Source organism: Anomaloglossus baeobatrachus, chromosome 1, assembly GCF_048569485.1.
Source record: "Anomaloglossus baeobatrachus isolate aAnoBae1 chromosome 1, aAnoBae1.hap1, whole genome shotgun sequence".
NCBI lineage: Eukaryota > Metazoa > Chordata > Amphibia > Anura > Aromobatidae > Anomaloglossus > Anomaloglossus baeobatrachus.
Window position 1 is genome coordinate 218,831,579 of NC_134353.1, and position 15,949 is coordinate 218,847,527.

The window sequence follows — 15,949 nt, forward strand, 5'->3', positions numbered from 1 at the left end:
CCTTTCCTTGATGTAACCTTGGTATTTCTCTACAGAAACCTGTAGGGCACTCTCCCTCTTATTGAAATCAGGATCTGATTTATATTTGAGAATATTCTCTATGTCTAAGTTTAATTTGGTGGTGGTTTGTTCTAAAAGTATCCTCTCCTCCTGTATCAGTAGTGTTATGAATCTAAGGGAGGATTCTATGGATTCCTTCTGCCACGCCTCCAAAAGTTTAGAACTTGAAGTGCGGGGAGATGGGTGAAGATTGATTCTCAGGCCTTTGGGAACAATTCTGTTCTTGAGGTAGTTTTCAAGAGCCTTAATCTCCCACCAAGATTTCGTGTACTCTTTATAGGATGAATACAGATCACCAAATTTGGTTTTTAAAGAGGTGACGCCAATCCCACCTTCAGGAGTTTCCCTAGTGCAGAACGCCTGGTTCGCGTCCTCAACCCAGGAGTTAATATCAATGGGACCTGTCAGAAAGCTGGCCATACTCATTAAACTAATATAGAAACAAGGGTGGGTATCGTGAAAAAATTCTTATAACCCTTTAAAATTACAAATTTTATTGATACTTATTAAAATCCACAACCTTTGTGCAAATATTGAAGAAAATAAAGAGGGAAGAAGGTAAATGCTTACCCTTTATGATGGCCCTCCCTCCTGTCCACTACCTACCGCGGGGGTCGGCACCCTGATAACTACGAAAATGGCGCCCCCACTCGGCGGTGGCTAACCCTGTACTATCCCTCAAATGGCCCTCAAAAAGGTGGTAAAAAACAGATAAAGTCAAGGGTCATAAACAGGGTACACTCATACTTCAGTGGACAGAAAGATTGGGACAACCACACATGAACACCAGGTTCATACCACCTCCAATGTCATTGGCGATCCTGGGGTAGTAGTACAGACCACCGATAACAAATACACTGAGTGCATAGTCCTGTACTCCCCCAAAAGGCAATATAAATAACAGGTGCATACAACAAATGCCCAAAATTACCCCTTGGTATGCGCATTAAGGAGCTTAATGGTGTTTAGTGCAATAAAATACACATATTTATAGACACACCTTGGCCTCCAATGCTGACTGGTATAGACGGCCGGTTCGCTCATGTACAGAATAAATCAGCGCATACCTAGTGCAATTGCCTAGGAATAACCAATTATGATCATTGAGGTTAGTCAAATAAATACATCAAACACTTATCGTGTGAGGATGGTTCATGTGTGGGTCCCAGAATTGCCCCAGTTCTGCCTCTACGCGTTTCTCCGGACACGGATCATCAGGAGGCTTGATACAAGGCTTGCCAACCGGTTTCAGGACAGCATAATGTCAGGATAAGGGGGGAGAACCGATGCACTTGGTCCTCCTTTTGAACCTTGCCGGTAGTGAACCGCCCCCACCCCCAGCCAATCAGCCCAGCCCCCCTCCCCACGCCCAGGCACGCCTCCCAACACAGCAATCTATGCCATCATGCTGTGATGTTACAGCAGAGTCCCTTATCAGATGTTATAATCCCTTCACCAATGTTTACAATGCGGGCGTTCACAAGGGCACATGATCACCAGATCAATAAACCATATGTTCTGTCCCATTCATGAAACCCCCCCCTTAAGTGTGGAATCACATACAATAGCTGGACGTTTCCGGGAACGCCCCCCCGATGCGTTCCATAGTATGACGCCGCTTGCGTTCCACCGTCGGGTCGCCAGGCGGAACCGGAAGTGACGTCAGAGAGCGGTAACCGGAAGTGACGCTAAAGACCGATAACCGGAAGTAGCGTCACACGGATACATGCGGCCGGATGCATAGGCGGGGAACAGCATCAACAGACCCGCCCCATCAACGATGACACCCTCAACCACTCCCACAATGGGACGCTAGCTATAACTTATCAGTGGGGAGGCAGGGGAGAAGAAATTACCCCCAGAATCTAACGGGCATCTCTTTACTCTCAAGATATATATTCATTTATGATCCTGTGTATACATTTAGGTTATGCATGCAACATCCCAAGTATTACATTGGTGACCATATAACACGATATCACCCCTGCGGAATTCCATCGAGAGAACACCACTGGGTGGGAAGGGATACCCAGGGATGAGGGACAGGCAGAATTTTTTTTTTTTTATATAACGCTTTCACCAGCAAACACAAAGTGGAAATGTGGGTATTTATGCACACAAGGGAAGCGAAAATGATCAACAGCATTGCTTACCCTGTAAGTATTAACAAGTCTGCAGCAACATAGAGTGACAAGCAGACTTTTACTAAAAGACCAGACATCCCCTTTAAGGTTGCAAAAATGTAAAGTGTTTAATAGAATTTTCATGACAATTCTTCAGACGTTTTCCGCTATGAAGCACCTCCATAATTTACAATAGATGTAAATCAGAAGGCTACTATAGCACCAAAGACAATAGGGTGTCTTTTTGAGCATTTGTAAGAATTTTTAAAAAAATTGTTTAAAAGAACAGAGAGTCCTCAGTGGTTGATACCTTTTAATGGCTAACTGAAAAGATGGTAATAATTGCAAGCTTTCGAGACTACTCAGGTCTCTTCATCAGGCATGGTATAACACAAAATCTGAAGAGTCACGTATTTATACACAACAGGACTTAGAATAGTGCAGTAAAAAAAAAAAAAAAAAAAAGAACAAGTTATATGAAACAGAACTATCTCTATGGCAGGGGGACAAGCTGTTCTAGCCATAAATACTGCTGCAGTTCAGTGTGAAAGTTTTATTGTCCTTTGATAAGGGTCTGGTCCAGGGCTGTGACATGCTCGGATGGTCAGAGGAGCACATCTTTTAACTGATGTAAAAAGACATGAATCCATGAGACACATTCATTCCTTCGCTGAATGTGTCAAAGGTCATCATAAGTTTGTACTCCCATAGTCTCCTGTCTCTCTGGGACTTGAAGTTCAAGTCCCAGAGAGACAGGAGACTATGGGAGTACAAACTTATGATGACCTTTGACACATTCAGCGAAGGAATGAATGTGTCTCATGGATTCATGTCTTTTTACATCAGTTAAAAGATGTGCTCCTCTGACCATCCGAGCATGTCACAGCCCTGGACCAGACCCTTATCAAAGGACAATAAAACTTTCACACTGAACTGCAGCAGTATTTATGGCTAGAACAGCTTGTCCCCCTGCCATAGAGATAGTTCTGTTTCATATAACTTGTTCTTTTTTTTTTTTTTTTTTTTTTTACTGCACTATTCTAAGTCCTGTTGTGTATAAATACGTGACTCTTCAGATTTTGTGTTATACCATGCCTGATGAAGAGACCTGAGTAGTCTCGAAAGCTTGCAATTATTACCATCTTTTCAGTTAGCCATTAAAAGGTATCAACCACTGAGGACTCTCTGTTCTTTTAAACAATTTTTTTATCTCTACTGGCTAACACGGTACAAAGATATATTTTACTTGTAAGAATTTTTAGGCATTTTAGCATCATAGAATACAGGTGTTCCATTGCATGATTAACCCCTTCACCCGTTTTTATTCCCTTTTTCTCCGTTGTCTTTTTTTTTTTTAATAGGGCAAAAGGGGGTGATTTTAACTTATATTTCTTTATTATATTTTTAAAACTTTTTTTTACTTTTTACTCTATTTACTAGTCCGCTTAGGGAACTTGAAGCTGTGATCGTCCGATCACTTGTGCTATACAGAGCAGTGCCTCAGCACTGATCTCTTTAGCAGAAATCATGACCTCCTATGAATGCTGGCTCACAGCCGGCATTCACAGAAGGATGGTATAGGGAGACACAGGATCATCAGCTGATTCCTGGCTGTCATGAAAAGCCATCGGTGCCCCGCGATCATGTCATAGGAACATCAATTGAAGGATGGAATGACATGCCCACGTGCCGGTGCATGTTAAATCCCTCTGTCAGAGATTGAGAGTGGGATTTAACTGGTTAAAAGAGATCTGCCCGAGGCTGTTAGAGGCACATGATCACTGATTAAATCAGCCATCATAGGCAAGGAGGGCTCATGGGTGAACCCGGAATCAAAGGCAGAGACAAAAGTCGTGAAGGGTTTAATGCATTTAAAAAACCAGGAGAAAATTGTTCATCAAAAAAGATTAAAAAGTATTTACAAAATGTTTACATACAGTTAAAGTCTTCAGGAAAATGTTAAAATGTTAAAACCTTCAGGAAATTATAACATAACATTGACAAAGAAACAGAAAAAAAATGCTTAGAAGAAGTGATTACTGAATTGGTTTCCACTTGAAACTAGTAGTTTTTGCCAGTGTCAAATAAAGCGCCTCTGAAACATACCCTATGATTACATTCAGACATCAGTGTGACATGTCTGCCGGCTGTCTGTATTTTTCTCGAACAGCATATTGACCTATAGAATTTTATTGATCTATACTTGAATCAGATAATAATAATAATAATAATTTATTAGATCAAAGTCTTTGGTCTAAAATAAAGGTATAAAAAGTTGTCATACAGCTATAGCAAAAGAAAAGGAACAAAAAAAAGTAATACTCTTTGCAATAATCTAGGCCCCAAAGGCCAAAGTAGGCTGGTGTCATGAAAACTGTCATAAAAAATCATAAATCCATAAGATGTCTCTACAGCTTGACATGCATCTACAAGTCATCCTATGCAGGTTAGAAATAGGATGCCTCCATATAATAACAAATGTTAAGGTGACAAAGTTAATTAAGTAACTGGGACAATTTGTTTCTGACAGGATGGAACCCCTGTTGGGAGCCCAAGCTTCACAGGCATTCTTCAGATAGACAGGAGCTGTAATTCCAAGTGTTTATAGAATTACCGTACATTTAAGCCTTACACGGATTATATGTCCGGGACTGTGCAGACAGACCATACACGCACGTGGGTCCTAATTTTTCCTAGTATCCTGAGGTGAGAAGATACATAGAATGGCTAACAGAAGCCAGGTAGAGAAGCAGTGTTTGGTCTCTAAGCAGAACGGGGGCCGGACGGATCCTATGACACCAGAACCACCTCCATGTGACCTTCCGGTGACACGTTCTGACCCGTTATACATTTTGGGAGTTTTCAGCCATCAGACCCAGAGGAGGGAGTAGGACCATCCAGGGAATGATAAAGGGACTGACTAACCAAGGGGATAAATGATATCCATCATACCCCTTGATTGTTCTTCTGTGGAGATGTCACATCATGTAACGTGCTGGAAGTAACCGTAAACCCCCTGTTTCCATAGCACCTCCCATGTGGCTGCAAGCAACCAAGGCCTAGCATCCAAATAAACTGGTAACTGACATATGTATATCTGCTTGTTCTTATATCTTTACCTGTATTTGCAGTTTTCACTATGATATCTGTATGTCCTTCTTGAAAATAGTATTTATATCTATTGTGCCCTTAAAATGATTAAATATATAATTTATAATTAAAATATATAATATATAATTTATTCCTGGGTTGCTCTTTTTTTTGATCAACGAATTCCCACGTCCGTGTTCTCGATTTAATATTACATGCTACCGGGGCTGTTTTCTAGCCCGATATAATCCTGTTAATGGAACAGGCTTATATCTAACGAGGGACTGGTGGCAGTACTACCGGGCTGGCAAGGCTCTGTTTCACTGGGGCTAGTAAATAGCATTTCCCAGCCTGTCAGGGTTGTTAGCAAGTGTGGTGCCATGCTGAAGATTGTGTGCATCACCCTATCTCCCTCCCAGTGCCTTCCTCTGCCCATGCGGACAGGGGGTGTCTGTGGAAATCTGTGCCAAACTGACTCCGATGTATTAGAGACATCAGGATGGGGCTGCGAGGTGTGATTCATCACAGCTGATATTTCTGGAGTTAAACAAATATCATGTATAGGTTCTAGTTGCGTAACATTCAGCCCTTGTAGTTATAAGTAGTTTGATGTATCCTATCTATAACCTTTGCTCAGTTGTAGATATGTGACATTACTATTTCAGTGTTAAAGATACTGGTCAATTTTTTGTTTTAGTTTTTTATTGGTGCTCCTCTCTATACACGCCTTATACTTAACTGTCTATACAAGCACTGATAGAACCTCCTTACATCTTATGTATAAATATAGTTATAAAACTTACAAAACCTTTGCAGAAATTAGAGTAAGGAAAGTAAAAGTAAGTCTGTGGTGCATATTATCTCTGCCCTGTCAGTGTGCCCACACCCTGTGCCTTGTCAGTACTGATAAAAACACGTTGCGACAAGTTGCATGAATAAAAAATATATGATTATTACAGGACTGTGCAAATGTTTTAGAAAGATATGGTAAAAATGCTATAAAACAAGAATGCTTTAAAAACAACAATTCCAAAGCAAATCAATATTTGATGTGACGACCCTTTGCTTTCCAAAGAGCATAATTTCTTCTAAATACATTTGCACACAGTTTTTGATGGAACTCGGCAGTGGAGTTGTTGCAAATATCTTTAAGAGATTATCATAAATCTTTTGTTGTGTCGGCTTGCACAAATCCTTCTATCTCTTCAAGTAGCTGCACACAAACTCGATGATGTTGAGATAAGAGCTCTGTAGGGATCATACCATCACTTCCCCGACTCATTGTTCTTTCTGCTTAAGACAGCTTTGAATGACATTGGCTGTATTTTGGGTGTCCTGACCATATCTCTATCTCTAAAGCCCGCTTTACATGCTGCAATGTATCTTACAATGTGTCGGCGGGGTCACGTCGTAAGTGACGCACATCTGGCATTGTAAGGTACATTGCAGTGTGTGACAGGTACGTTCGATTGCGATTGAACGGTAAAACGTTCATTACATACACATCGTACCTTTCTCTAGAATTGCATGTCAGATTGTTCATCGTACCCGGGGTAGCACACATCGCAGTGTGTGACACCCCGGGAACGATGAGCAGATCTTACCAGCGTCCTGCGGCTCCTGGCTAGCAATGCGGAAGGAAGGAGATGGGCGGGATGTTTACGTCCCGCTCAGCTCAGCCCCTCCGCTTCTATTGGCCGGCTGCCACGTGACGTCGATGTGACGCCGAACATCCCTCCCACTCCAGGAAGTGGACGTTCGCCGCCCACATCGAGGTCGTATGGAAGGGTAAGTACGTGTGACGGGGGTTAATCGTTTGTGCGGCACGTTCAACAAATTGAACGTGCCACACATACGATGGGGGTGTTGCAAATCGCATACGATATCGTATGCGAAATTGCAACGTGTAATGCATGCTTTACTCTATTAGCTGAAATGGAGCCTCAAGCTTGCAAAAAATCTTCATTATTCTTCACTGTTGCCACCAGACACTCATTATTGTAGTGCTCTCCAGATTTTAGGCAAACAACTACCTGCTGTTACATCCGAATAATAATTAAAATTGCGACTCATCAATCTAGACAGCCTGCTGCCAGTTTTCTGCACCCTAGTTTGTATGTTTTTTTAAACATTGGTGAGTCGAGTGGCCTTATTTCCATATCAAAGAATGGATTTTTGACCGCAATTCTTCCATGAAGACCAATTCTGGCCAAACTTTTCAGTACAGTAGATAGATGTAGCTGGTTGCTGTCAGTTCTGAGCTGATGTCACTGTTGGACATCTTCTGAGTTTGAAAGGAAGTGTGCATGATATGTGAAGTTTTCTTGGTTGACTCATGCATCAACTGTTGTTAACATTGTTAATTTCTTGGTGCTTTTTCAAAAGAGGTTCTCATCTTGAATTATGGCAGTTGCCATAGTCCTGACAGAGTACAATAGGCAAAGCATACCTTTTTTATTTATTTGTTTAATTATAATTCATTACATTTTTCAAAGAACTCCTGTAACAAAATAAGTCCAAATAGAAATGTTTGCCATCTCAAGCTTTGAATCCTAACTTCCTATCAGAAGAGTGAACACTTTGCAACTTGCAAAACCAATCATTGCCAGAACAGTGGTTCGTACTACAAATCCTTAGTCATGCTTTTGTCATGGGTGTTATGGAGAAAGCTGGGGACAGGTGCTTCTTGACTGGCTGTCAGACTAGGGGGATCCTAGCTATCCCTGATCTCAGCAGAGTTACCTCTGAAGGTGAGAGTGTCTGAGTCACCTCACTAGCCCTGCTCCTGAACATCCCTGATCTTATACCCCCCCTCCCCCCCACGCATGCACTATCCCAGGAGGGCCAGGACAGAAATGTGATAAAATCAATAGAGATAGACAAACGGAAACCAAAACCCTATCTCACAACATGCTCACGCAGAGGTAGAAGACAATAAGGCTATGTTCAGACAGGGCTTTTTTGGTAAGTTTTTGCTGCAGATTTGCCTTGGTTTTATGCAAATTCATGGTAATAAAAAGCTGCTTTTTACAGTCCCAGCAAAGTCAGCTGATCACCCGGCGACCGGCTGTTGTGAGCAATCAGCTGATCACCCGGCGACCGGCTGCTGTGAGCGATCAGCTGATCACCCGGCGACCGGCTGCTGTCAGCAATCAGCTGATCACCCGGCGACTGGCTGTTGTGAGCAATCAGCTGATCACCCGGCGACCGGCTGCTGTGAGCGATCAGCTGATCACCCGGCAACCGGCTACTGTCAGCAATCAGCTGATCACCCGCGACCGGCTGCTGTCAGCAATCAGCTGATCATTCACAATAGTCTGCCGCCGGTGAAACTGTACAAAAAAAAAAAAGAAACTGATTTTGTTGTTTTGTATGATCCGTTGCATCCGTTGTGCCACTATATGCAACACATCAATTGCATCCGTCACACAATGCAATGCAACGGATGGCATTCAACGCAAGTGGGAAACTACGTGTACACATCGCCCCCCCGAGGAAGCAACGCAGCGAAACGCGTTGGGGCTTCTCCCACCCTGACTGGACTACTGCCCCGATATTGACCTAGCACCTTGCACTTTACTATAATGGGTAAGCAGCTCTGTTGTAATCATATATACCCCATGAGGAAACTGTTCCTCTTACTTTATTGTTAGGGTGCTGCTTTTCCATTTTATTTACATTTCTGTCTGGGCAGTGTCCCTCCCTTTTGGGAATGTCTTTCTGGGACCATTTTTCCTGCTTTCATGTCTTTTTTCTATTACATGTAATTTTACCAATTGTCTGAATTTATGTGTAATAAATATATTTCACTTTGATATCATAAGGCAATGGTTTTGACATTTATTGATATTATGGTTGGCCTCTTAACACTCCTCTTTCTCTTTCTATGTTTATTGTCCTGGAGTGGCCTAAAATTACTATATTGCATTCCATCTGTTACCCAGAAATTTTTGATTGCAAGTGGGAAACTAGCCTAACAGTTAACGGGTATTTATTTGTTATCTTGGGGTTTCATATTAATTTCCCGTCACTCATTTTATGCATTCAAAGTGATTATAAAATTGCATACTCTGATAGATCTGTTACTCCAGTACATCTTTGCAATTTATTAGTATCTTGAATGTTAGACTATGTCTGGCTGTCCACCTCAAGTAGGTGTATACGCTCGAAAATGGTGCAGGTGCAAAACATAGCACACGGTGACTCCGTCTGTACCATTACAGTCAAAGGCCTAACGGCGCATACATCCAAATCCTGTTTTGTGGGGGGGTTCGGACATAAGCCCTGACAGGACCACTGAAGATGGGGAACAATGCAGTGTGAAAGCACCTTTATGGGCAGTTTCATTCTGAGATTCAGGATGGTATATGTATTGTCTGCAGGATTAAGTTGTAACACAATGAGCCCCAATACAACAGGGTGCAAAGAGGACAATCATTCGCCATTCGGGTGTTTTCTTATGAGACCATTCACATATAACCTAGCAATTATTTTTGACATTGCATCTTGTGTGTGCAATGACTATAAAAAAAGCAAAGATTATAATTAGAGATGAGCGAACCCGAGGATCGGTGTTCCTACCATACACACGCTTTACCAGAACAACAGAGTTCAGGTTCAGAGTTCGGTTGCTTTACATATGAACACACTTGCGCGAGCATCGCTGTGACAGGCGCTTGTAATGTTTGAATGGCTCACATTGGGGGTAACAACAGCATGACTAGATGTAGTGAGCACCAAAAATATATGGAAAAATCCCACCCACCTTTCCCCGGAAGTGTTCTGTTTATGGCTGGCTGCATGCCAGCAGATCCAAACTGCCCAATTAGTGACATCCATTGAGGTTCAGGTCAAGTTCGGGTCCCAAACCAATCTTAATTTGAAGTTCGGCTGCACTCACTGTATCGAACCGGGTTTGCTCATCTCTAATTATAGTTAAACTTAATGGGTGCAAACAGGTTCTGCATAGAGGAAAAGTAGTCCCTCAAAAACAGTTCCTCTGATGAGAAAAAGAGCCACAATCTGATGCCATTTGTCAATGATTTATTTTTTTGTTTTTTTGTGTTCTTCAAACACAGAATTATAATTTCTGGTACAAGCACTGGTAATAGTTCTAAATATGACAACATTTACCATTAAAGGGAACCTGTCAGGTCCAATATGCACCTAGAACCAGGAGCAGTTCTGGGTTCATATTGCTAATCACTGTCTAACCATCCCTGTATACTGTAGCATACATAAAGGGATCTTTAGAAAAAGTATTTCTAAAGATCTTTTATCGTATGCTAATGAGCGCAGGGACTAGTCCCCTGGGCGTTAGTTTCCCCGGCTATTCAGCTCTAGTACTCCCTTGTAGGCCCCTATGGGCGTGATAACATGCTAATGAATGCGCAGCATCAGAGGTTTTTCTAAAGATCTTTTATCTATGCTAGTGTATACAGTGACTGTTAGGCAGGGATTAGCAATATGCACCCAGAACTGCTCGAGGTTCTGGGTGCATATTGGATCTGACAGGTTCCCTTTAATAACTGAGTGTATAGCTTAACATGCCACTCAATTTCGACTGCAACTCTTTAGCTATACTTCACATTTGTACTGAAGTACAGTAGTGACCAACAATCTGATCATTCTAGAGACCTATGCAATACTGTGGCTGCATAATATTTTCAGTGTGGTGTCTTTTTTCTACATTTTGCATATGTTATTAATATCGAAAAAAAGGTGTGTAAATTGTTGAAAACAAAACTCCTAGATGTTGTCAGGGTGGGGTATATTGAACCCACCATTGTACAGTATTCTGAGGGCCCACCCTTCTTTACAAAGCATTACAGATTCCGGTTTACATTTGTGGTATTATTGACTCAAGCAGGTCTTGATGCTCTGTGAATCGCTGCCATTTCTCTATGCTTGTTAGTCTCTTCACCCAAAATCTCCACTTATGAACCTGCAACCTAAATATTTCATTGTCCAAATTTGGAATTTTGACAAATTATATCCATTGAGTCAAAATAAAAAAAAAAGAAATATGCCTCTTTCACACGTCAATGATAATTCTAGCATGCAAAAAAGTGCCAATTTTCATGCATATTTTAGATCCACTTTTCATCTGTATAGTTGTATTGTGTCAGTTTTTACTATCAGTGTTTCATCACTGAATTTCTCACATGAAAAAATATATATAAATTACAAAAATTCTCCTATCTGCTACAAAGTTAGAGATACAGAGAACATGGGTTACCCACTGATGACTGTGCATTGGCAATGATTTCTCACTGACCCATAAACTTGTATGGGTAATTTTTGATCTTTGACTTGGATCAAAATCAGACATTTATCCATCATTCTGTAGAAACTTCTTGGTCCACATAAACTTGGGTGCTCAATATTCGTTAAGAGCAGTTGGATCCTTGGATGTGCATGACTCAAGCACCCGAGAATAATGGAAGTCAATGGGGAACATTTTTACAGAAGATTTCCTGGAAAAATGCTTGAGTCCCCCATTGATCTCCAATATTTTCGGGTACTCGAGTCATGACCATCCGAGCATCCTACTGCTCTTAACGAGTACCAAGCACTTGAGGATGATAGTGCTTGCTCATCACTAACTATAATGCTTAGTATTTATGTGTTCTGTCCATTGATACCATGGATATAACAAGTACATTATCCATTGACAACTAAATGAGGCCGTAAAAATAGGATTATTAATAGGATTATTAGGATTATAGGTTAGTGTTACGGGGGGACTGGCAGATTAGGGTAAGGTGTTGTATATCCCAATCGCCAGTCAGGGTCCACCGTGCTCCCAAATGGTAAAGGAGCTGCTGGCAACCCGAAGGTTAGGCAGAGAATACAGAGCTGGGTGGCTCAGAAATAATAGGAGCCTGATCCAAGTTAAATAGCACTAGGATCACTGTTTACGCCAGAGGGTCCACAAACCCAGCCCAGGAACACCTCTGTTAATGCCACAGAGGTCCTGGGGTACGATGTCCATGCGTATAGGCGACACAACAGGACAGACGGAGCAGCAGGCGCAGCCCAGATTGACTCCACTGGGTAGCACTAGCAGGTCTGGATGGTAGGACAGGAGCGAACACGCTGACCCTAGGTGTGCTGAGCTGCAGGTGTCTTGGCGCCACAGGCACTGATCGCCTAGCCCTACCTACCACTCCTACGGTAAACCTATGGCTGTAATAGGCTTGATGCATGGAGATGTGCGTACTCGAAGCATATCAGCATACTGCGCACCTCCATGCTGTCTCCAGCTATTTTATTAACTAAGGTCCACCCCAAACCCAGGGTGAACCACAATGGCACCTCCAGGGCCTAATTGCGGAGTGCCACATTATCAGTGATGTCACCAGCAGCCTATCCGGAACCACCACGTCACTGATGACATAATGGCAGCACTACCCCAAACACCTCACCAGTCATCGTCTGATGACCAATGGAGAGGTGCCAGGTCATAGGGGCGGGCCTCTGTGAGCCAGTCCGGAGTGGCCACATCTTTTCGCACTAAGTGTGGGAGCATGTTCAGTAGCCTGAACTGAGGACTAGGCGAAACACTGGACTTAGGCTCTGGCTGGGGTAAATCGGCCCATGCTGCCTCTCCACACTTTGACGTGGAGAAGGAAGCAGCCAGCTGGATGACCCGAGGCAAGGCCAAAAACGGCATCCGGCACCTGGGCGTAACAGGAACCGCAGCAAGCTGCTTGCGGCTATGAATGTTTCTATCATTGTGTTTAAGTGCCTCTGATGGAGACTAGGTGGTAGGCACTTTGACTTTCAGCCCTGGATTATGAATAGGTTCCAAACAGAACAGGGTCATGCTTAACAATAAAACACTTGATACCCTAAGTCAATTTTAGGATTTAAGTACATTTTCCATTTCCTTGCTTGCTAAAGCTACAGCACCTTTGGACATTATAGATTAACCAGATTAGATCCTACTTCCACGTCTTTTTCTCTCTAAGGCTATGTGCGCACGTTGCGTAATTACATGCAGTTACGCTGCGCTTTGTAGCGCAGCGTAACTGCATGCGTCTTGCGTCCCCTGCATAATCTATGAAGATTATGCAGGAGCCGTGCGCACGTGGCATCTTAGAGCGCAGCGTTTCGGCTGCTGCCCGAAGCGCGCATTCTAAGAAGTGACATATCACTTCTTCCGTGCGCTTTGCCTGCAGCCCCCGCTCTGTCTATGGGAGGAGCTGCAGTCAGAGCGCATGGAATCGGCTTTTTTTTTCACTACGGACATTTTCTGCAGCGATTAGAAGCAAACGTGTGCTCTTCAGATCGCTGCAGACATTTCTGCAGTGACTGTACGCAACGTGCGCACATAGCCTAAAGAGCCCATATCAGCCACATATGAAACCTCCATGGTACATACGTAGAATAGACATTTAGAAGAATGGTGCAACAATTTTTGCCAATTTCGGGAGCAAGTTTTAATGAATCAATCAGAACTTTATTGAATAAGGCCCCACTTACATAACCCTGACCAGTTTATTTTCTACTTTTGAAAAATGGTAAAAAGTGAAAGTTACAAATGTTTTCTACCAGAAAACTGGGCAAAACATAAACAACTTCATCAATGTTTCTTACAGATTTATATATATATATATATATACATATATATATATATATATATATATATATATATATAAAAAAGGACTAGATATATAGATACAGGCAACATCTACTATCCAGAACCATGAAGAATAATTATACGATCACTAAAACTATAAACAACTCATATCAAAGCATCAATAAGAATCGACAAAGAAAAAAAAATTACATTACTAATACCAAACTTATAAATATACGGTATATTGCACTTAATTTACCATAAACATAGTTCAGAATTATAATACAAAATATAACTATACTGATGCTTACCTGAATACAAAAATGAAATAGAAAAAATTGGTGTCATCTTGAATTTTTGCATTCTACGGCAATGAAAAAAGCCACTGAACTTCCTTTACAAGAGACGAGAGTTGATTTCTGAATGCTGAAACCTAAAGGTCTCTCGGCTTCTTTTTTTTTAATTTATGTAACTGAAACTTTTCAGCCAATCACAAGTAGCTTTTTGATCAACCACAAAGGCGGGTGTGAAAAATTTAGCAGCAGAATACAGGCTGATTAGCCACAGGAAAGATAAGTCACATTTTAACCATATCTTTACTTTCAACCATGTATCTTATGTGGGGGCCTATGTATTTTTTTTAATAGTTTAGTAGTAGTTTACATTTCCAGCAGATCGTCCTATTTCAATCTGACAATAAAAAAATGTAAAATAGAATATAGTATATAATGTAAACCATTTAGTACAAACAGCTATCAACACTTCTCTGATCTGTAACATTTACAAGTGCATCTCAATAACTTACAATATCATCAAAAAGTTAATTTATTTCAGTAATTCAATACAAAAAATGAAACACAAATATTATATAGAGTCATTACAGAGTGATCTATTTCAAGTGTCTATTTCTGTTACTGTTGGTGATTATGGCTTACAGCAGTTGATAACCAAAAAGTCAAAAATTAGAATATTATATAAGACCAATGGAAAAAATGATTTTAAACTCAGAAATGTTGGCCTACTGAAAAGTCTGTACAGTAAATGTACTCAGCACTTGGTCAGGGGTCCTTTTGCATGAATTACTGCATCAATGCGGCGTGGCATGGAGGCGATCAGCCTGTGGCACTCCTAAGGTGTTATGAAAGCCCGGGTTGCTTTGATAACAGCCTCCAACTCATCTGAATTGTTGGGTCTGGTGTCTCTCATCTTCCTCTTGACAATACCCCATAGATTCTTTATGAGGTTTAGGTCAAGTGAGTTTGCTGGCCAATCAAGCAGAGTGATACTGTGGTTATTAAACCAGGTATTGGTAATTTTGGCAGTGTGGACAGGTGCCAAGTCCTGCTGGAAAATGGAATTTCCATCTCCAAAATGCTTGACAGCAGAGGGAAGCATGTAGTGCTCTAAAATTTACTAGTAGACAGCTGCGCCAACTTTGGTCTTGATAACACACAGTGGACATACACCAGCAGATGACATGGCTCCCCAAACCATGACTGATTGTGGAAACTTCAGACTGGTCCTCAAGCAGCTTGGATTGTGGCCTCTCTACTTTTCTTCCAGACACTGGGATCTTGATTTTCAAATGAAATGCAAAATTTTCATCTGAAAAGAACACCTTGAACAACTGAACAGCAGTCCAGTTCTTTTTCTTATTTGCTCAGGTAAGACACTTCTGGTGTTGTCTATTGGTCGTGAGTGGCTTGACACAAGGAATGTGACAGTTGTAGCCCACGTCCTGGATATGTCTGTGTGTGGTGGCTCTTGAAGCACTGACTCCAGCAGCAGTCCACTCCTTGTGAATCACCCCCAAATTTTTGAATGGCCTTTTCTTAACAGTCCTATCAAGGCTGTGGTTATCCCAGTTGCTTGTGCACCTTTTTATACCCTTTTTTTCCTTCCACTCAATGTTCTATTAATAAACTTGGATACAGCACTCTGTAAACAGCCAGCTTCTTTAGCAATGATCCTTTGTGACTTACTCTTCTTCTAGAGTGTGTCAATGACTGTCTTCTGGACATCTGTCACGTCAGTAGTCTTCCCTATGATTGTGTAGCCTACTGAACCAGACTATGGGACCATTTTAAATGCT

General features: G+C 41.7%; 1 protein-coding gene across 4 annotated transcripts in view; it reads right to left on the reverse strand.

The window, feature by feature from the left end:
• LOC142310594 (uncharacterized) overlaps positions 1-14,288 on the reverse strand; it is a 200,356-nt gene extending 186,068 nt beyond the window's left edge. For all 4 annotated transcript variants that reach the window (XM_075348136.1, XM_075348127.1, XM_075348121.1 and 1 more), the window contains exon 1: positions 14,169-14,288. In XM_075348136.1, the coding sequence (XP_075204251.1) occupies positions 14,169-14,220 (52 nt within the window). In that variant the 5' untranslated portion in view covers positions 14,221-14,288. The remainder of the gene's footprint in view (positions 1-14,168) is intronic.
• Positions 14,289-15,949: the final 1,661 nt, after the last annotated feature.